Source organism: Trachemys scripta, chromosome 1 (genome assembly GCF_013100865.1).
Source record: "Trachemys scripta elegans isolate TJP31775 chromosome 1, CAS_Tse_1.0, whole genome shotgun sequence".
Classification (NCBI taxonomy): domain Eukaryota; kingdom Metazoa; phylum Chordata; order Testudines; family Emydidae; genus Trachemys; species Trachemys scripta.
Genome location: NC_048298.1, coordinates 138,792,300 through 138,814,707, shown reverse-complemented (window position 1 = coordinate 138,814,707; position 22,408 = coordinate 138,792,300). Strand labels below are relative to the sequence as shown.

Genomic DNA, 22,408 nt, shown 5'->3' with positions numbered 1-22,408 from the left:
CCACAGGGACCCCATCTATTTCAGTCACCTCCTTCCTAATGTTGTCATACCTTGGGTCTTCTGCCTGGTCTCGTCCAAAATTTCCTCTCCCGGGGCTAATCTGCCCAAGATCTAGGGGCCCAGTCTCTGTTGCCTCTACTGGTTCAGAAGCATTAGGGTGGGGGTCAGACTCAGGTGCTTCTCCCTCCTGCGTGGCCTCCTTTTCAGCTGTGCAGGTCCGCCTACCTACAAGAGCGACCCTCTGGCTTTGGGTCAGTATTCGGGTTCCCAAGGCCTTAGCTGCCCTTCTTTCCCTTTTTGTCTTTCTACCCTGTCTGGGAGTGGAGAACAAATCTGGGGATATTTCAGAGAAGATTGGGGGTTAACAGTTATCAATTTTAGGGTCCCCATCTTTCTCCAATCCCCCTACTGGGAGTAAGTTTCCAAACCCTGGGAAGTCCCTCCCTATGAGCACCGGGTATGGGAGTTTAGGGACTACACCTGCTGCTACCTCAGTAGTGTTCCCTTGGATCTCGATTTTTACTGGGATGGTGGGGTAATAACTAACTGTCCCATGGACACATGTTATCCCCATACGTTTAGCCTGCAGCAGCTGACTACGCTTCATGAGCTTCCCTGAGATAAGAGTGATAGCACTCCCTGAATCAACCAGTGCTGTGGTCCCTACCCCATTTAGTTTCACTGGTCTGGTATACATATATGGGGTTAGTGAGACCCCCACAAAGTGGATTAGGGAGCATGGATCTGCCCAGTTCCCCAGGTTACACTGCATAGGCTTCTCAGCATTGGGACACTGTGCAGCTATGTGTCCCCACTCCCCGCAGGCATAACATCTGTATGGAGCCCGAGGCATTACCCGGTCTTTTGGTTTGGGCAGTCTAACATCACAATCCTCTTTTCCCTCAGTGCTCCGACTCTTTGTGGCCTCTGATGGGCCTTCAGCCTCTCTCTTTTTCCACCTGGGCCCTCCTGGTGGCCCAGTCACCCGAACTTTAGGGCTTGGTGCTGCCAGTTTAACCCGGGGTGCCTCTTCCTTAACTGGTCGGGTCAGCTCCCTCGCTGTCCTTCACCTCTCTACCAGGGCGACAACCTTGTCATAGGTGGAGGGTTCATTCTGGCTTACCCAGGCACAAAGGTCTGGTGGTAGTCCCCTCATGTATCGGTTGATGACCAGAACCGCTAGTATCTCTTCCAGACTCCGGGACTCTGTTTGCAACCACTTTTGTGCGAGATGGATGAGGTCATACAATTGGGACCACGGGGTTTTGTCTTCCTGGTACCTCCAACCGTGATACTGCTGGGCCCGCACTGCTGTCATTATCCCAGATCTGACCAGGATCTCTGTTTTCAGCTGGGGGTAGTCTGCCGCAGCCTCTTCAGGTAGATCATGGTAGGCCTTCTGGGCCTCCGCACACAGGAATGGGGCAAGGATGCCAGACCACTGATCTCGAGGCCAGGCCTCCCGTAGGGCTGTCCTCTCAAAGGCCAGAAGGTATGCCTCTACATCATCCTCCCGTGTCATTTTCTGCAGCCAATGGGTGGCCAGTATGAGCCGCATCCCATCATGGCCGCGATTCAGCTCTGTAAGGGTCTTTACCTGGTTTACCAGTTCCCGCAACATAACTCGGTCTTGAGCAGCCTGGTCCATCAGCAGGCAATTAGTCTCTTGCTGCAACTGCACTGCTTCCTGTTGGGCGGCTGCCTGGACCCGGGTAGCCTCCTGCTGGGCCACCGTAGCTTGTATCAGTGCCCGCACTACGTCATCCATTGTGGTGGGAAAAAAATGAACCCTCTCCCTGGGGTTCTGGGTCTGTTACAGGGGGCATAAGTGAAAAGAAGGGACCAAAACCAAGGGAAGGGATAGCAGTGGTATAGAGAAGTTCCTACTCTACCTGTGGTACTTGTGAGGCCTCAACACTGGATCTCACTTGAATGGGAAGAAGGATAGCTGAAATGGCTGGAGTCTCAGGCAATTTAGAGAATTTAAGATGTAAGCAGTACTTTAAAATGTCCTGAATCTTAGCCTCTGCTGGCTGTATTCCCTGACTAGTAGACCAGATCAAAAAATGTTTCCACTAAACTAAATAAGTGGACCTAGTGGAGTACTGGAGGACTCTGAACCAGACTGCAAAGAGTCAGCTGAATAAGCAGTGGGCCCACTAGGCAACCTGACTTGTCTGTAGTCCATTGTGAAGAGGCCAGTATTGGTACTGATGCAGGCATGGTAGACGGTACCACAAATGTGTTCCAAGATGTAAAGATTATCATGTCAAGACTCAGTACCAGGAAGGATTTTGTAGCAGTGCCGTAGTGTAAGCCATGATCAGTGCCCACTCTGAGAATTGGCCTGCTACTAAGGCTGTAGGCGCAAAGACAGGTCATGGAACTGGTGTCAAGGCTGAAGATTGCACCAGTCCTCAACATGGTGCGCACTGATACTGAAGGCGGTGCCAGGGTTGTCAGGAATCAGGGCCTGCAGCAGATCCAGTCTCCAACCAACCTAGTGAACACAGCTGGCTTGTAGTAGGCTGCCTGATTGGCTACACCACCAGACTGGTGGGAAGAGTGAGCAGACCAGCTTTTAAGCCCAACAGCAGCAGCAGTTTGGCAACTGCTCAAAGTACTTGCCCACTGCTGTGCTAGCTCCTATGTGTGGGGTCTTTATTTGGGATAGGTGTGACGCTCTGTACCTCGGGAACACCCAGCACCCCCATGATCATCCTTGTAAAATGATTGTGTGCTATCCAATGCAAAGTTGGTCATGTTGGGTGTCTTCGGAAGGCTCATGATGTTATAGTGATGTTATAGGTTATAATTTAATGTATATAGTTATAAGGCTGAAAATGTATTCTCATAGCTTAAAGGAAGCCCAGGCAAAAACTCTCCAAGAATAGAGAGGGAGTTCACCCCTCATCATGGCAGGTATGGGACAAACGCAGCCCAGCCTCACAGAAACAAAGGGCGCTGGCCTAGGCAGCAACAAAAAACTCTGTTGGACTCTCGAGGGAGTCACTCCCCTTCCTTTGGTCAGTTTGGAACTGTGATGTGGTAATGCTCACCTGACTCTGAAGTGGTAAGGGCAAAGCCAAGAGGGAAGAAAGGACATGATAAAAGGGAGAGACATTTGCCATGCTCTTCCTTTCTCTTCCACTTACATCTACAGCCACCACACCAAGTGGCTGAAGAGCTGATCAAAGGGGAGAGCCTGGCTGAAGAGCAACTAGCCAGCCTGTGGTGAGAAGCATTTAAGTTTTAAGGACATTGAAAGTGTTAAGACGGAGGTTCCTAGGGTTGTGTCTGGGACCAGAGATATTGGCTAGTGTCATTTGGTTGCAAGTAGCTGGGAGCAGCTTTCATGCCAGAGGCTGTGCGTGAACAGCCCAAGAGTGGGGGTTCTCACAGCAGAGCAGGGTAAGGCTGGCTCCCAGAGTCAAAGACTGGAGTGACCTAGCAGATCACCAGTCCAGATAACATCAGTGGGGAACGTCCGAATAGGCACCCCACATGATGGAGAGCCTTACAGTTCGGTGACTGAGCACTGCATGCCACCAGGGCCTAGCACCGAAAACTATTAAATAATAAAAACAAAATAAAACAATAAAGGAAGCCTAACTAGTGGTACTCACTGCTAACTAACTATTTACATAAAAAGTAAAGAGATAAAGTCACTGACAAGGCAGAGACAAAACGGTGAGGCAAGTCACATGGGGAGATCCAGCTCAGGCCATGGGTAGTGAGAAGGAATTGAAGGGGATTGGGGAGGTACTGCCCTTATATAGCCTCCGCAGGGGCCATAAGGATGCACAGGGTACATGTGCCATCCTGACAGCTACACTGTGGCAGAAAACTCACCAGCTCCAGCACACTGGGCATGCACACGGCTGACTGGAATGCATATGTGCAACCAGGTAGAGAACACTTTTATCTTGCGTAGGCTACACCTCAGTCAACTAAAATCAAGCTACAGGCATTACCCTGCATCCACCCTAGAAAAAAGATGGAGTTTATGTGGGGTTTAGCTAGCACATTAGCCATGTCTACCTGAAACTCACTCGCTTTGAGTGAAGCCCTCAGATGTATAACTTCACTGCTAAGAGTAGGAATGGGAGTTGGAACCTGTAAGGGCATCCTTTCCAATCCAGCACCAGGATTGGAGGTTTGGCTGGCTCGGGGGTGGGAGGTTGAGGAAAGAGATAAGTGTCCTTTCACCCCTAGGCCACAGGCTCCAATCAGGCCTCAATCTGGCTGGTTTAGGGGGAATGTCTGGGAATAGGATATGAAACTTCTCTAGGGTCCCAGTTCTAACATGACCCAGGCTGACTGTGATGATGGCCCCACGTTGAATCTCATTGTCAATTGGTGGGTTGCTGCATGTGAAACAAGTTTGTGGGCTCTCAGCCCACTTCCTAACATGGCAAGGGGTCACACTGCAAAAACCAGCAGAACAACTGACACTAACTGGCCCTTGCTGGCAGCCTCAAGCAGAAAGACCCAGGAGAGAATGGGCCGCAGAGACTGAATCTCCTTTCTCCTTCGAAGGGGTCATGGTGAGGCACTTTAGCAGGGGGCAGTGTGGTTGTGGTGGCTGCTCTATTACTGTCTGGAGCTGAGGGGCCAGCATCTTTTCTTGACACTTAAAGCCTTTATTGACGACTTCTCATCAGGGCTCCTCCTTCTCCAAATCCTCTGACCTTCACTGCCAGCCTCCCGCGAGTGGGGTGTGTGTGTGTGTGTCAGAGATTAATTCCTTCCAGCTGGAATTTCCCTTGCCCTCCCTCTTCCCAAAAGTCACCTGATTTCCCCGAAAACCAGCATGTGCTAACCCAGCCTAGATCCACATGCTCCCACCCCACGGACTCAGCCAAGGGGATTGTGAAACAGGCTCTGGAAATTCCCCTGGATGGGAGCTTAGGACGTGAAAAAGCTTTATCTGAGAAGGAGATGAAGGGAGCCACATTCTACAGGCAGGGGGTGCTACAGCATTGTGAGAAAAGGCTCAGACCCTTCCCTGTCAATCCCCCACATCACTGACTGGGATGTGGTCTGGAGACAGAAAAAAAGAGAGACGGAACAGGGAGAGAGAAACAGAGGCAAATACGGAGAGAGAAGGTAAAATCTCCAAAACTAACATTAGAAATGGGCATGGACAACATTCCCAATTGCTATTGTTTGGGTTGCTTGGATTAGAAAGGGGTTAATCTGTGTGGTACAGCGGAAAGCAGTAGGGAGCACGGTCCCCAGACTCCAGTATAGAATAGGGGATTCTGTGCTGTAGGGTGGGTGACTCAGCAGGGAGCACTTTCTGGCTTGAGTCAGTACTGATCCAAATACCCTAGCCTGGTGCTTGAGGATGCTGTGTGATTGGGTGTGTGTGACTCATAGGGGTGCTCTCCACTCTGAGTCAGTACTGACCCCTACACCCCACTATGGTGCTGAGGTGCTATAGTGCAGGAGGTGCTGTTGTTTGGATGAGAGGTACAGCTTCCTCTCCAGGCATAGGAACTAAAGTTGCTTTGGCATGTTCCCCATGAGTTGGGACATTGAAGCTGTTGTCCTGCCCACCAAGCACGCACACACAGAGAAAACACTAATCAGCGCTGTTGTTTTTGTCCCAGTCCTGTAACTCCAAAGTCCAGAAGCTGAGGCTTTTCAGGAAGGACACAGGATGGAACTTTTGCAGAAGTGGTGAGTTGCTGGGTATAGAAGGGGAGCTTTGGCTTATTAATAATTTAATGAACAATGCAGCTCGCCCAGCTCCCAGGGAGCAAGGGATGGAAACAGGGAATGGGACCTACCTAACCATCAGGCGGTGCTGGACCCAGCCCCTGTAGCACTCCCAGCAGCCAGGAAGTGGGAGATTAGGTCTGGGAATGGAATCAGTGCCCATGTCTCACCTGGCAAGAGCTCCATGTAAAGAGCTGCAAGAGGGAGCTATTCTCAGTGTACAACAGCAAGTCTGATTGCTACCGCAAAACTCTGGAACTATGCTACATATTAATATTCAGAGCCACCCACTGGCACTTTTCCATTAACTATTTATATATAATCAGACATAGAACACTCCTGTAACATTGCCTTCCTCTTCCCTCTCTCAGGTGGCTCATCCTCTGTTGCCTCCTGGCCTGGGCTGATGCAGCCCCCATGTACGGCGAGATCCTGTCCCCTAACTACCCTCAGGGGTACCCCAATGATGTGAAGGAGTCCTGGGAAATCAGTGTGCCCCCAGGGTATGGTATCCACCTCTATTTCACCCACCTAGACATAGAGCCATCCCAGGACTGCGAGTATGACTCTGTGAAGGTACAGTACCCCATCCACCCCCACTCAGGGGAACAGAGGGGATTGTGGGGCAGGACTAAGGAGCAGCAGCAGAGCTCAGTGGGGCCTGTGGGGAAGAACTGAAGGTCATCGGCAGAGCTTTGTATGGGAGCCCAGGACTGGAATAGGGAACCTACCGGCCCCTCCTGGTGTTGAACTCATTGAAGCACAAATGATTCAGTGCATTCACACTAGCCATCGCTGAATCAATTGAGTTTTGCCTGGCATCTGCACTAGCACTGTTTAAACTAATTCAGTTTCAATGCCCTCTCATCACCTGTTCTCACTATAGGGTTATATGCAGAGCTACCAGCTCCGTTCCACAGCTGTCTCAGCCACTGAGCCTCCGGTAGTTTGCCAGCCGAGTGTCCACTCTCACCCGTCCCCCATTTCCCTTCCACATTGTCTCCATTAGAAATGCCCTCCCAACTGCTTTTAATGTCCCCCTTCCAGTCACATCCTCAGTCACTGAACCCTAGTTGTGCAAAGGCTATTTTAGCTGAGTGCCATTGACCTTCACACTGGCACCCAAACACGTAAGCCTGAAATGACTCAAAGTTAACCTCTGAACAACCATAAATTATGCAGTGTAACTGGTTGCACAATAATGAGCTGCTCGGGGAGCTTGGGTGTAGACATGGGGCACGTTGCTATTGTGCCAAGGGGCTCAAATGTTGATAACAACAAATTTCTTTAGTGAGACAAGACTTCTCTGTCTGTCCTCTGCAGATCCTGTCCGGTGACCATGTCGAAGGCCTGCTCTGTGGGCGAAAGCACAGCAGAGACCGTGGTTCCCCAATCCTGGAGGAATTCTATGTCCCTTATAACACCCTGACTGTGACTTTCCAGTCAGACTTTTCCAATGAGGAGCGTTTCACTGGTTTCAGTGCCTATTATGTTGCAGTGGGTAAGGCTGGGCCTGCCTCCGAGTCTCTGGAGTGTCCTGTGGACATGAGCTTCTGCACAGCAGTGTCCAGGGACTGGCAGGAGGGAGGGGCTTTTGCACCAAGGTCTTCCTCACAGTGCTGTACCATCACTGTCCAACTGGGAGAGACCCCATCAGAGTGAGCTTCTCCACAGCAGAGCCAGTCAGCACTCTGCTTCAGTGCTTCTACTCTAGAGACCTCCCCTGCTTGGCATCAGTGCCCTGTCTACCCCACTCCCTAATCATAACCTGATATCTTCCCCCAGTTTCCTCTCTCATGCTTGGCTCACTCTGGTCTCCCTTTACTCCTTGCAGATGTGAATGAGTGCATGGATTTCATGGAGGATGCCTGCAGCCACTATTGCAATAACTACATTGGTGGTTACTTCTGTTCCTGTCCCCCAGAGTACTTCCTGCATGAGGATCAGAAGACGTGTGGAGGTAAGAGCCTCACACCTGCTACTCCCAAAAGCAGGAGGTGATGTAGGCACCACAGATACTGAACTGGGAGGAACTTCTCCATCGGTGGTCTGGCTGTTAAGGAAATGCACAGGGGATGGTAAACGGGAAGGAGGTGCAATAAACAGGGAATACAGGACAATAAACCAATGGGATATAGAATGGGAATAGCAAAATGATTCACAGTCTGAATGCGGGGAATGGTACTAAACAATAGGAGACAACAAAGAACTACAGAGACCAGTAAATCAGAAGTTTGCAAAGTGTTTTGGCTTCCAGCGAGGCCAGTGCAATTTTTGGGGTTGCATAAATGGAGGTATCCTGGAGCAGGAAAGTATCAATATAGTATCCCACCGGGATACTGTGCTCAGCTGCAGGGGACTCAGTCTCAGAGGCCTCACCTCCCAGAACGGAGAGGGACAGTCCTTCTCCATAGAGCTCTGGGGAGATCCCACCTGGGGTACTGTAGGCAGCAATGGGATCCTTAATTGTAGGAAAAGAGTGACAAACTGAGGGAGCTCAGAGAGGAGCCCAAAATGCACAGGGAATCAGAGGAGTACATTCAAAGAGCTAAATCCCGCCAGCTAGGCAAAGCCCTTGTTGGTTGTGTAACACAAACACTGTCTGCAGGTGTGCAAGGGGCACTAATCAGAGATGAAGGGGGATTGTTTCTGGAAGGCTGAAAGGGGAGAACTAGGGGAAATGGGGGTGAGATTGAACCAAAGGACAGGTGCTCAGGAGCCATCCCCCATTCCGGGGGGATCTGTGCAGTTGTCTCCCCAGAAGGACCCAGAGCGCCACTGCTAAGGACACTAGGAAATGGGGTCCCCAGAAAGTGGATGGGAGAACAATCCTCTCCTGGTCCACCAAGGGGAGATTCTCATTTCTGGCTGATGCAATATCTCAACATGATTAATGCAGGTTACAGGACACTGAAGGAGGATTGGACGGTGGAGGCTCTCCCCTCATTTCCCTTTCTGACCTCCCTGTCCATGTTCCTTCCTCAACCATAGTGAACTGCAGTGGGAGTGTATTCACTGAACTGTCAGGGGAAATCTCCAGCCCCAACTACCCCAACCTGTACCCTGAGAGCTTGAGCTGTGAATACCGTGTGGTCCTGGAGCCAGGCTACCGTGTGGTGCTGAACATCAGGAGTGGGGACTTTGATATAGAACCAGCCGACTCAGAAGGGAACTGCCCCGACAGCTTAACAGTAGGTGGTGGGGTACAGTCAGGAGATCTCTCTGACTGGGGTCCCTTTACCCTGCTCACCCCTGATCTCAGCTATGTCCCCCTAGAGATTCCCTTCCCCTCACACTCAGGGTTCCCCTCTCCCTGCTCATCCCTAATCCCAGATGTGTCCCCCCCCAGAGATTTCCTTCCCCTCACATTCAGTGCCCCCTCTCCTTGCTCAACCTTAATCCCATCTGTATATCCCTGTTAAGATCCCCCATACCTTGACTCTGTCTCTGTCATTTTTCTCTCTCCTACTCTTCTCTTCCAATTTGTCATTGCTTCTTGTTTATTATTTTCCCAGTTCACAGATGGAAAACAACATTTTGGTCCCTATTGTGGCAACAAATTCCCAGGGCCTCCAGAAATTAAAACCAGGAGCAATATTCTTGATATTATCTTCCAAACAGACAAAACAGCACAAAAGAGAGGCTGGAAAATGCACTACTTCGGGGACCGTGAGTAAATACCCTTGGAAAATGCTCACTTTGCTGCTCTGAGACCGAGAGGATGGATAGATGGTTTGGCTAAGTTGATGCCTGTTGCTTGGGTGAAAGGGGGATTGCTGGCTGGGAGTCAAAAAGAGAAAGGTGGGAAAAGAGAGAGTGAGTCTCAAACTGATCAGTCACTGATATCCTCTTTCCTCCCCAAAGCAATACCCTGTCCCCAGCGTGTCACCCCAAACTCTATTCTTGACCCCCTAAAGGACAACTACATCTTCAAGGACTACGTGAAGGTGACCTGCATGAAAGGTTATGAGGTTGTGACGGTAAGCTGCCCATCCAGCCCTGCAATGGGGTTCTACAATCCCTTCCCCTCAGATGTCCTGAGAACCCTGTTGACCTCTAAGTATCTCTCCCAGGCACTCTGAAGCACCTTCTCCTTCCTCCTTACCCACCATGGAAGCAGAAGGTCAGTTTCTAAAAACCTGACAGGGAGAGAATATGTTGTGTGCAGATTTTAGCACAGAACCACTTGAACAAATGGGGACCCCTTCCCCAACAGCTCTGCAGTGGTTCTGGATGCCCTCACTGATCTTGAAACAGAAAATTGCTATGGCTGACTCAGACCATTGGGCCTGGATATCCCCATGACGTCACACCTTTCGCCCCACTCCAGACCAGGTCAGACCAATAGCCTTGTCTAACCTAGTACTCTGCCTCCCTCTATACCTGACTGCTCCGCAGATATCCCTACATCTCAGTGAAATCCCTCCATGGGGGAGCTTAATTCGGTTACATTTCACTCTCCGTAACTGACACACATTCTTCTTTCACTCAGCAACAAGGCAGCCTAGCAGCCTTTCACTCCAGCTGCCAGAGTAATGGAGAATGGAGCAACTTGCACCACAAATGTGTCCGTAAGTGTCCCTTTCCTCTATGGCTGTAGGAGATCTGGAAATGGGATATGGGCCTTTCAGCGTTAGGGCATTAGTTTCAATCTGTCCTTAGATGTGGGGGAATGGGTGACCCACAGGGGGATGAGGAATGGGCTCTGAGCCTGCCTAGTGCAGTGATGAATGAGGAGTTGCAGTGGTTCTTAGTCAGACAGTGTAAATGGATTGTTGGGTGGGGATGCCCCTTTGATAACCGTCCTTTCTGTTTTTCTCTGCAGCTGTGGACTGTGGTGTGCCTGACACTATTGACAATGGCAGAGCCACCTACCAGTCAGGATTTGAGGAGACTCAGTACGGAGCCAGTATCCGCTATGGCTGCGAAAAACCATATTATACCCTGCAAACCAGAGGGGACGGTAGGCATTCCATAGCCACGGTGGCCTCTGCCCGTAATTAAAGGCCCAAGAAAGAGCATCATCCAATTGCTGTATTCTGGGGTGGGCTTGTAGCTGATGGTCCTGTTCAATGGCCACTGCCATGGTGTCTGAGTTTGGTGGTTTGTTTGCATTGTGTTAGTGAGCTCTTAGTCTAGCTCCTAGGTACCCAAACCACCAAAAATCCCACCACACAACTGACACTGATAGTCTCTGTCACTGGCAGCTTCAGAAGAGAGGTCAAGGATTTAATGGGACAGAGACCATACTCCCTGCCAGGGTAGGGGCTGAGGCACATTGGCAGGGGTTCTGGGTCTGTGTGAGGGGGAGCTCGCTCTGCTGCTTACCAGGCTGTACTCACTGTCAGTCTGTCACCTTTGCACAGTAATCTCTCCCTTCCCACACATTAACTATTTTAAAAACTGGCTAACTGATAGGTCTCAAAATGTAATTGTAAATGGGGAAATGTCATGGAGCAGGTGTGTTTCCAGTGGAGTCCCACAGGCATTGGTTCTTGACCCTAGGCTTTTTAGGGTTTTTATCAATGAGCTGGAAGAAAACATTAAATTGTCACTGATAAAGTTTGCAGATGACACAAAAATTGGGGCAGTGGTAAATAATGAAAAGGACAGGTCACCAATACAGAGAGATCTGGCTTGGTTGGTAAACTGGGCACAAGCAAACAGTTTGTTTTAACATTTTAGTACAGCCAAATCTAAATGTACGCATCTAGAAATAAAGAATGTAGGCCATATTTGTAGGATGGGGGATTCTAGCCTAGAAAGCCATGATCCTGAAAGAGACTTGGGGGTCGTGGTGGATAATTGTGAACTCCCAGTGTGACGCTGTGGCCAAAAGAGCTAATGCGATCCTTGGATGTATAAATGGGAATATTGAATAGCTGTAGGAAGATTATATTACCTCTGTATTTGGCACTGATATGGCCACTGCTGGAATACTGGGTCCAGTTCTGTGTCCCTAATTCATTAAAGATGCTGATAAATTGGAGAAGGTTCAGAGAAGAGCTATGAGAATGATTAAAAGTTTGGAAAACACACCTTATACTGTTAGACTCAAGGAGTTCAATCTATTTAACTTAACAAAGAGAAGGTTAACGGGTGACTTGATCTCAGTGTATAAGTACCTACATGGGGAACAGAAATTTGATAATAGACTCTTTAGTCTCGCATACAAAGGTAAAGCAAAATCCGATGGCTGGAAATTGAAACTAGACAAATTCATATTGGAAATAAGGCAAATTTTTAACAGGGTGAGTAACTAATCCATTGGAAAAACTGACCAAGGGCCATTGTAAATTCTCCATCACTGGTCATTTTGAAATCAAGATTGGATGTTTTTCTAAAAGACCTGCTCTAGCTCACACAGGAATTAATAAATTAAGGGAACTCCTGTGCCCTGTGTTTTGCAGGAGATCAGACTAGGTGATCACAGTCATCCCTTCTGGCCACAGAATCTAAGAAAACCAGTTCCCCAGAGTTGTTAGTCACATTCTCATGATGTTTGGTACTGAAATCCTTTCCATGCTTCTGTGTTTTCCAAGGGGTTTATCGGTGTTCAGCCAGTGGGAAATGGGTGAGCAAAGAGATGGGAACAGAGCTTCCAGCATGTGTCCCAGGTATCACAAAGAACTTTGTGTGTGTGTGTGTGTGTGTGTGTGTGTTTTGTGGAGACCCAATCGCCATTAAAAGTCAGTTTTCTCTCCACCACTTCTCTCTAATTTAAAGAAAGCTGAACCAATCTGCCTGAAAAATGGTTGGTTCCTTTTCCAGGGTAGAATTTGACTGGGTAATTTGAGTAACATTAGATTGGGTGTTTCTGAGATCGGTGGGTTCCTGAGAAAGATCAGAGGGGGCAGCAGAAAGAAGCTGGGAAGTACATAAGCTCTACCGGTCTTCTAGTGAACCAGAACAGGGTCTCACCGCAGCCAGTATTGGACCCTGCTGCTGCCTCAGTTTCCCTACTATTGGCTATGCTGGTTCTCATGTTTCAACCCTTCAGACAAATTAAAATTCATCCCTTTCCAGCAGGTAAACAAAAAAAGTCTAAAAAACAAAACAGATGTCCAGCAACCTCATGCTGGGTCTTCCCCAGTTTAGTCAGGTGCATCCTTACCAGGCCACATAAACTTTTCACCCTCTCTTGGATGTAGCTTCTTTTGTAGCCCCCTCCTGGGCTCAGCAATCCATTATGTGCTGTTGGAGCAAGGCAATAGACAGGGGACTTCACCCACCTTCGCTGGAAAGCCCAGCCTAGACCCCTAGGAAAGCATAAATGTTAACTCTCTTCAATACTCATCCATGCTCTCCTGGCCAGACTACCTTGAATATCCTTTCTCAGGGCCTCTATCTGCCCCTTAAGGGGGAGTTACTCCTGCCCCTTGATACAGTTAGCTCCAGCCAGGCCTTTCCCTCTAACTAGTATGGAGAGCTTCTTCCCTAGTGCTCTCTGGGTCTTCTGTAGGTCTCTCACCTGTGACTCATTCAGCAGGCTCCCTCTGATAGGAAGCACCGCCTCGTGGCTACAGGTATATGACACCTGGTCACCTGAACCAACCACCAGGTCCAGCTCAAACTCACCATCTGGGAGGTGGATAACTAGGCACTGGTGGGGCTAAGCTAGCCCCCCTGAAAGGGCCAGCCCACTCTGTGACATGAACTTTGCAATGTCTGCATAGACTCCTGTGAAAGGGAAACTCCTGAAACATGTTTTAAAAAATAAAACTAAGGAAATTCCATGACAGAACAATGAATTAAGTTTCAGTGAAGTTTGAAACTGTAGCCTGGCAATTGTACAACCTAACATTCTAAACTAGGGACATTAACTGTAATTGAATAAAATCCACAAAAGATGGAAAGTCACAGACTTCACAGATTACGATAATGTGACAGAGTCCTGTGGCACCTATAGACTAACAGACGTATTGGAGCATAAGCTTTCGTGGGTGAATACTCACTTCGTCAGATGCATGTCACAGATGCATTACTATGATAATGTGAGAAGCCTTATGTGTGGGCCCTTGTATTATCACTGAATAAGCTGAATCTCACAGACAACTTTATCCTCAAAGAACTAACAGCTTCACTGCATCCATGAGACTCGTTGCCTGTGACCCTCCTAACCAATGCCCCTACACTATAGGATTTACACACCACGAGCAGAGAAGAGTGTGATGGCAAAAGATCAAAGACAACTATGTGTAAAACCAGTGCATTATGCTTCAGACTATCCAGAGTCCATGTATAAACTCTCCAGAAGAGTGGGTTTGTCTGATTTAATTCTTTCTACGGCCTTTACCGAAATCCTTCGTCTTAAGGGAATATATTGCAAAACAAGAATGATTGGTACAGTGGATGGACGATATGAGTTTGGCAGTAATAAAAGGGCAGAACTGAGCCTGTTTGGGTGACTTTAACAATGAATTTCTTGACTTCTTACATTAGAATTTGATGCATAGGAGACAAGGTGGGTGAGGACCCACTTTTGTTGGTGGAAGATACAAGCTTTTGAGCTACACTGAGTTCTTCTTCAACCAATATGACTTCAACAGCAATGGGAACAATTTAAGGATAGGCATTTTTATACTTCACTGAAGTTAAACTTTTTATTTCCAAATTTGCTTAGTATGGGCTGTCAATTAATCGCATTTAACTCAAGCAATTAACGCAAAACAAATTAATGAGATTTTTAAAAAATTGTTGCATTAAATTGCACTTTTAATCACACTGTTAAACAATAATAGAATACCAATTTAAATTTATAATTATTTTTGGATGTTTTCTACATTTTAAAATATATTCACTTCATTTACAACACAAAATACAAAGTGTACAGTGCTCACTTTATATTACAACAACGTCATGCAAACGCCTGTTCTCACTTTCAGGTGATATTGTAAATAAGAAGCAGGCAGCATTATCTCCTGTAAATGTAAATAAACTTGTTTGTCTTAGCGATTGGCTGAACAAGAAGTAGGACTGAGTGGACTTCTGGCTCTAAAGTTTTACATTGTTTTGGTTTTGAGTGCAGTTATGTAAAAAAAATTCTACATTTGTAAGCTGCCTTTTCATGATAGAGATTGCATTACAGTACTTGTATGAGATGAATTGACAAATACTATTTCTTTTATCTTTTTTACAGTGCAAAATATTTGTAATAAAAAATAATAATATAAAGTGAGCAGTGTACACTTTGTATTCTGAGTTGTAATTGAAATCAATATATTGAAAATGTAGAAAAACATCCAAAATATTTATAATATATTTAAATTGGTATTCTATTATTGTTTAACAGTGTGATTAAACTCACAAGTAATTGTGATTATTTTTTTAATCGTTTGACAACCCCGTTCCTTAGTTTTTCTTTTCTGTAAACTTTGGATGCAGATTATTTGACATAGAAATGCCATGGAAAGAGGTTACTCTGAACCAGGGTGATGTCAAGGAGTCAAGAGAGAGGGGACTATGGGGTTTTTAGTGATGCACAGACAACCACCCTACTAGCAAGTGGTAATTCTCCCATTTTTATTTCCCTTCTAGTCTGTGGGATCCCCAGTACACCCATTCAGGAGCAGCAGAGGATTTTTGGGGGCACCCGTGCTAAGCCAGGCAACTTCCCCTGGCAGGTCTTATTCCAAAACCCACGGGGAGGTGGGGTACTTATTTCAGACCTCTGGGTGCTGACTGCAGCTCATGTGCTGGATGATTCAAATAGCAAGCCCACAATGTATGCTGGGGTGACCAACATCAACCAACAACTCCAGAGGGAGGAGCCCATACAGCTGTTTGAAGAAGAAGTGTTCATTCACCCTAACTGGACAAAGGTGGTAAACCCAGAAGCTCGGACAAATTTTGATAATGACATTGCACTGCTGAGGCTGACGGCGCCTGTGAAGATGGGCCCCAAGATCTCACCACTCTGCCTCCCTGGTGGTTCCCCTGAATATGAGCTGGAGAAAGGCAGACTGGGCTACATATCTGGCTGGGGCCGGACAGAGGACCGAAACAGAGTTTACCATCTCATGAAGGCGCAGATCCCCGTGGTGGACATGGCACAATGCCGTAGTGTTAAGCCGAAGCCACCTGCTGATCCCACCACTTTCCAATTCACTGACAACATGGTCTGTGCTGGAGATGGCACAAAGGACAGCTGTTCCGGGGACAGTGGCGGAGCCTATGCCATCAAAGACCCCCACAATGACACACAGTACTATGTGGGTGGCCTGGTCTCCTGGGGACCACGGTGTGGCACATATGGCCTTTACACCAGAGTGCAGCGCTACCGGGACTGGATCTTGGGGACCATGAGCCGATACAAGGCGGCAGAGGGATCACACAAATAGATCCTTCTCACCCTAGGGCACTGCCATCTCACCAGGTGTTGAGGTCACATGTCCCAGCAGATTGGCTGCCCTTTGATCCCATCTACTCTTTGTGCAACAGACCAACTGCATTGTGGCTGTGCCAGAGTAGGGAGTCAGAAACAATGGGTTATCTATTCCATTGTAACTACATCAGGGAGGGGCATCTCTCTTCCTTCCTCCACTGGAATTGCCAGGGCAGGAACAGAGAGCATGCTGGGTAAAGAGGCCCCCTTTTACGTTTACCCATCACATTCTTTGCTCAAATTCCCCCATCAGTGGGGACAATAGAGGGCAATTGCTGGTCCACAAGGACTAGGTTCAGAGCCTGGCCAACCAATAGACAAGGGGCTGCTCCTTCTCCTCACTGGGACAATAGAGGCTCACTGACTTCCGACTCACGTATTCTCTGTACCACTTACAATATCTAACTGCATTAAAGGATCACCAAATCACCTCCCTGTGTATGCAGTCTCCTTTCTTCTCAGACTAGACCTAGGTTCTCAACTAAAGTGATCCATCTCCCCCCTCACTCCCATGCTAATAGCTGTAGGCCTTTTAAAAGCTGTGGTTCATGCTACCTCACTGCAGCATCTGGGACCTTTATATGAGCCACAGCTGTACTGGCTGGATCCTCACTGGCAGCTGCTGTCAAGGAGAAGTGGTTGTTTCACAGATCCAGGTCTAGGAATCAAGCTGAGGGGAGTGACTTGTCTCGCATTCACCTGCCTCAGAGCCAGATTTTCAAACTTAGTCATATTGTGCAACATACACAAAGTCCAGGGAGGTCAGTGGACTTACATCAGAGATGTACTTATCAATCATCAGTGTCTCACAGACACCTTCCTTTCCAGCATGCTACTCCCAGTCCTGAATTTTCCATACATGTTCTGGAGTAGTGAGGGGATAGTTCCTCTCTATGTGGCTCTGAGGAGACATCACCAGAGTTACTGTGCTCTGCTCTGGGGTCCTCAATCTCTGAGGCTTCATGTCCTGGAGCACCGAGGGGATAACACCTCTCTGTATGGCTCTTGGGGAGACACCACCTGGATACTCTGCTCAGGTCTGGGCCCTTGAGTCCCAACACTACCTTTGCATTCAGGCTTGGACAGGCCCCACCTGAGGGCCTGCTTTCAGAATTGGGCCTTGTCAGGGTTCCTTTCCCACTCTGAACTCTGGGGTACAGATGTGGGGATCCGCATGAAAGACCCCCTATGTTTATTTTTACCAGCTTAGGTTAAAAATTTTCCCAAGGCACAAATTCCACCTTGCCTTGAACAGTATGCTGCCACCACCAAGTGATTTAGACAAAGAATCAGGGAAAGGACCACTTGGAGTCCTATTCCCCCAAAATATTCCCCCATGTCCTGCACCCCCTTTCCTGGGGAAGGTTTGAGAATAATATCCTCACTAATAGGTACAGGTGAACACAGACCCAAACCCTGGGATCTTAAGAACAATGAAAAAATCAATCAGTTTCTTAAAAGAAGAATTTTAATTAAAGAAAAGGTAAAAGAATCACCTGTAAAATCAGGATGGTAAGTACTTTACAGAATAACAAAAGTTTCAAAAACACAAAGGATTTCCCCTCTAGGCAAAACTTTAAAGTTACAAAAACAGGGATAAACCTCCCTCTTAGCACAGGGAAAATTCACAAGCTAAAACAAAAGATAACCTAACACATTTCTTTGCTATTACTTACTATTTCTGCAATATTAGATGCTTAGCTTAGATATGGCTTAGGGAGATGTATTTTCCCTGCCTTGGTTCCTTGTTGACTCCGGCAGATACAGACAAAAAAACCTTCCCCCACAGATTTGAAAGTATCTTCTCCCCTTATTGGTCCTTTTGGTCAGGTGCCACCCAGCTTATCTGAGCTTCTTAACCCTTTTCAGGTAAAAGAGGAATTAACCCTTTACAGAGCAAAGAGGGATTTTATGCTACCCTTATCTGTATGTTTATGACAGGCCTCTTTATCAGAAAGGGCTTTGGAGGTCAGTTGAAAAAAACACTGGAAGTCCTCAAAATAGGCAGATCTAGGTTAGCAGAAAGCCTGAGTGTCTGATGTTTGATGGCTACTTCAGCAGAAGCAGCTCTGCAGAGTTCAATTTGGGAAACACTGATCCTTTGGAAGCTATGGAAATGGGGATACCCACATTAAACAAAGATATTTCTTTATTCCCCAGGAAACTCTAGTCTCTTCTCTCCACTTCAGCCAAGCAGCATCCCTCTGTTCTTCATTGGGCCCTTGTTGGAGAGAGATTGTTTCCTATGGGTACTGGGAAGTATTATGTACTGGGGGGAGGGATAGCTCAGTGGTTTGAGTATTGGCCTGCTAAATCTAGGGGTGTGAGTTCAATCCTTGAGGGGGCCCACTTAGAGATCTGGGGCAAAAAATCAGTACTTGGTCTTGCTAGTGAAGGCAAGAGGCTGGACTTGATAACCTTTCAGGGTCCCTTCCAGTACTATGAGATTGGTATATCTCCATATATATTATGTTAATTTTCATGGAATAAAATGGACCAGAGAGTCAAATGTGTTATCATGGCTTGGTTATTATACTACACTAAACAGTTAAACATTGTTTGGGGTTTTGAATATAGAGCCCTTGGACTGCTTAATTCCATGGCAACCACCATTAAAAATCTGTATAACCTTTTATTAAAGATACAGAAAAAGAAGGAAAAACAGTTAAAGCATTTCAAATGTAAAATACTAAATGAAGCTTTCATTTTAACAATATCTCTTCCTCCCTTTCTCTTTTGCTGTAGGAAGGTTTCATAGGAACCCCCCATGTCAGACTGTCCTTAGATGGTATTAACTGTCCTTTGTGGGGAAAAGAGAAACTGTCATTTGTGGGGAGAAAAGGGTTGCCAACAGTCCCTTTTTTCAAGGGACATCCCTTTTTTTTTTAATCTCTGTACAATAAGATTAGGAGTTGCTGAGTGCTGCAAAAAGCAGCAAGAAATACCCTTGGTGAATGTAGATCAGTACTGCTTATTAATTATTATTACCCTAGCTGCAGCTGCCATTATTGCTGTTGCTGAAGTCTGGTCCTGTTTCCTTTAAGCCAAAACAAGACAAACACACCCAAAAGAGGACAGAAAAGAACATCAAAGATAGAAAATGCAGTTTCTGTTTCTGGTGTTGACACTCACTTGCAACCTCACTACTGGAGAAAACAGGCATGGTATATGGTCTTATTAGCCAGGACAAGACTTGACAAACTTATACCAGCATCAAGCTGTTTAAGACATTGCTTTTAGCTGCCTCTCTGGTCACGCATTCACAGCAGTATTGCGAAAGAGACAGTCTTGGCCAGCTAATCCAGTCTGTTAGTAAACAGAAGGCAAAACGAGAGTGATAGGAAAGGGAAAAAAATCAGATGGCCAAGGAAAAGGACATCCGACGGAGGGAGGGACAGGAGGCAACCAAAGGTCACATTCCAGGTGTTGTTCAGGACTTAGCTGAAGCTGGTGAGGTGGCGAAGTGATCAATTCCCTTTCTGTGGCCTGGTGTGGTTAGGACACCTTTCAGGACCAGGACGATGACAGCTTAACAATGGCATGGTGGATTCCGGGGTCCCAGGAGAAGGTGGAGAGCGAGGGTGGCAGCCAGAATGGTGAAGCTCATTCCTTTCAATCCACCCATCCCCCTGTTTTGATTGCCCCCCCAAATATCTTTTTAAAGAACCCAAAAGAGGGTGATAAGTGGATAGCCCATCCCCTCATTATTTTGTCCACCAATTAGGCCTGATTTCCAACACACCAATATCGTTTCATGAAGTTCTGATGCCATTCTCCCATTGTTTACCCCTCATAATCTCTAAAGAGCCGTTGGGTAATATCAGCAGATCTTTTGGTTTGGACTAATTCATTCTCTGTCTCCCTTTTGTGTGGAAAAAAATGTTTCTGTCACAGGCTGAGTTGGACTTTTGCTGTCCTGAATACAGTACAGGCCGCTACACAAACAGGAAGGCCAGGAGGACAAAATGTTGCAGCAATTCAGAAGAAAGAAGGGGAAAGAGAAAAACAGAAATAGGTGGAGTTGAATGGGCCAGGACAGGGGGTGAGAACATGAGGAGGCACTGAGGGACTAGGGATTCTATTTCCAGCTTGGACCCACATTTCCTATGTGACTTTTGGGCAAGTCACTTCATCTTTCTGTGCCTCAGTTTCTCCACATGTAACTTGAGGGACACTTATAGGAGGCTTCTCTCATTAGCATTTGTCAAGTGCTTTAAGATTGTAAGAAGTTGCATGGTTTGTAGTTTCTTTAGGCTGAGTGCATTGCACACACTCCATGCTTCCCTCCATTCCCCCATTCTCCTCCCCCCGTGGGATCTCTACGTGCTCCCCATTCTCTCTTGACCCATACCCCCTAAACCTCCATACCAGTGTCCTCCACTCTTCCCCTCTCCATGCCAGAGGCCCTGTGTGTGCCCCATTTCCCCCATATCAAGGTTCCCCACTTCCCCCATGCAGAGGGCTCTGTGTGCCTCATTCCTCTCTACCATCCTTCAAAACAAATAGGGGACTCAGCTCCTAGAGCAGGGGCGGGCAAATTTTTTGGCCTGAGGGCCACATCAGGTTTCAGAAACAGCCAGGCATGGCCCGGCCCCGCTCCCTATCCGACTCCCACTGCTTGTTGCCCCCTGATAGCCCCCCCGGACTCCTGCCCCATCCAACCCCCCCTGTTCCCTGATGGTCCCCCCGGGACCCCTGCCTCATCCTGCCCCCGCTCCCTGTCCCCAGAACCTCCACCCCGACTGCCCCCCGCTGCCCCATCCAACCCCTCCTCTCATTCCTGACTGCCCGCCCAGGATCCCTGCCCCATCCAACCACCCCTTCTCCCTGTCCCCTGACCGCCCCTGGAACCCGTGCCTCTGACTGCCCCATCCAACCCCCCCCCCTTCCTGACTTCCCCGTTCCCCGCCCTCTGACCGCCCCGCCCCCTATATACTCCCCCCGCCCCCTGACCACCACCCCAAACTCCCCTGCTCTCTATCCAACCCCCCCTGCTCCCTTACTGTGCTGCCTGGAGCACCGGTGGCTGACGGCACTACAGCCACGCCGCCCGGCTGGAGCCAGCCATGCCACCGTGCAGCAGAGAGCACCGGGTCAGGCCAGGCTCTGCAGCTGCGCTGCCCCAGGAGCTCGCAGCCCCACCGCCCAGAGCACTGCGCCAGCGGCACAGTGAGTTGAGGCTGCGGGGGAGGAGGAATAGCGGGAGAGGGGCCTGGGCTAGCCAGATGTGGCCCGCGGGCTGTAGTTTGCCCACCTAGAGAGAGAGCAAATATTATAATTAGCATCAATATGTTTATCAGCCCTGCCCTGTTCATGTCTCAGACCCTTTCCCATGGCAGAGGATCTTCAGAAGATGAACGGGTCAGAGACCTGAAGGGCTCTCAGAAGGGGAAGGAAAGGCGCTGCATCCCGCAGCCAAGGGACTGGCCATCATTAGCCTGAGGGGCCTGTTTCTTTACAACTCCCTGCTCTGACAGGCTTATGATCTAAAGGCAGAAGTCGACGAAGGGTGGGCGATGGGGCTACAACAGACAAACAGTGAGCCTGGGGAAGGACTGGCTCAGTTTGCTAGCTCCAAGGAGCTTTCTCAGTGGGGTTAGAAGGTTGTGGGGGGAGGGGGAGGACAGGAGAAGGGAAGGATGGGAAAAGAGACTGCCACAGCTTGTCACCTGCCTGGCTGTGATCAGCAGGCTGGGTTTGGGAGGCCTCATGGCATGGGTGAGGGGACTGAAGGAGAATGAGGCAGTGGCTGTTTGGATTTTACCTGGGTATTTTCCGCATGCATAGGGGGCTGTGTGGGAGGGAGCATGCAGGGATAAAGGGAGAAACTGACTAGTGGTGGTGGGAATACTGGCAAAGTGACCATGGGGATCAGTCTCACTAGATCAGCCAGGCAGGGCAGAGTTAACTCACAAAGGGCCTTACTGGGAAAGCCAAGGGGTTTGTGTCTGACGGGGAGGTTTTAACAGCAACAATCTTAACAGACTTGAAAGGAGGCTGGAGAAGAAGAGGCCACCATAGTCAAGGTGTAAATGGGGAGGGGGGGCGAGAGTTTTGGCCATTGGGACAGAGAGGAAAGCCCGGATTTTAGAGATGTTGTTTGAGAAAAAGGGGCCTGATTAAAAATGACCTGAACATGTGGTTCCAGTGAAAGGGGTAATTCAAAGATGGATCCTGGCTTACAGGTAGGGTGACCAGATAGCAAGGGTGAAAAATTGGGACAGGGTGTGGGGGGGTAATAGGAACCTATATAAGAAAAAGCCCCAAATATCGTGACTGTCCCTATAAAACCAGGATATC

The 22,408-nt window shown here is 48.2% G+C and overlaps 1 protein-coding gene across 1 annotated transcript; it reads left to right on the top strand.

The window, feature by feature from the left end:
* The first annotated feature begins 4,951 nt into the window (after positions 1–4,951).
* On the top strand, positions 4,952–16,353 carry C1S (complement C1s). The gene is made up of 12 exons (XM_034786944.1): positions 4,952–5,109; positions 5,616–5,685; positions 6,096–6,300; positions 7,048–7,225; positions 7,559–7,684; positions 8,716–8,915; positions 9,240–9,393; positions 9,589–9,704; positions 10,217–10,295; positions 10,550–10,687; positions 12,267–12,341; positions 15,262–16,353. Exons 2-12 carry the CDS (start codon positions 5,666–5,668, stop codon positions 16,062–16,064), a joined length of 2,094 nt encoding a protein of 697 aa, XP_034642835.1. The 5' UTR covers positions 4,952–5,109; positions 5,616–5,665; the 3' UTR covers positions 16,065–16,353.
* Positions 16,354–22,408: the final 6,055 nt, after the last annotated feature.

Coding starts and splice junctions, on each gene's coding strand:
- C1S (XM_034786944.1), top strand. CDS start 5,666: ATGGAACTTTTGCAGAAGTG. Junction 7,226..7,558: donor TGCCTATTATGTTGCAGTGG/GTAAGGCTGGGC, acceptor TACTCCTTGCAG/ATGTGAATGAGTGCATGGAT. Junction 10,296..10,549: donor CTTGCACCACAAATGTGTCC/GTAAGTGTCCCT, acceptor TTTTCTCTGCAG/CTGTGGACTGTGGTGTGCCT.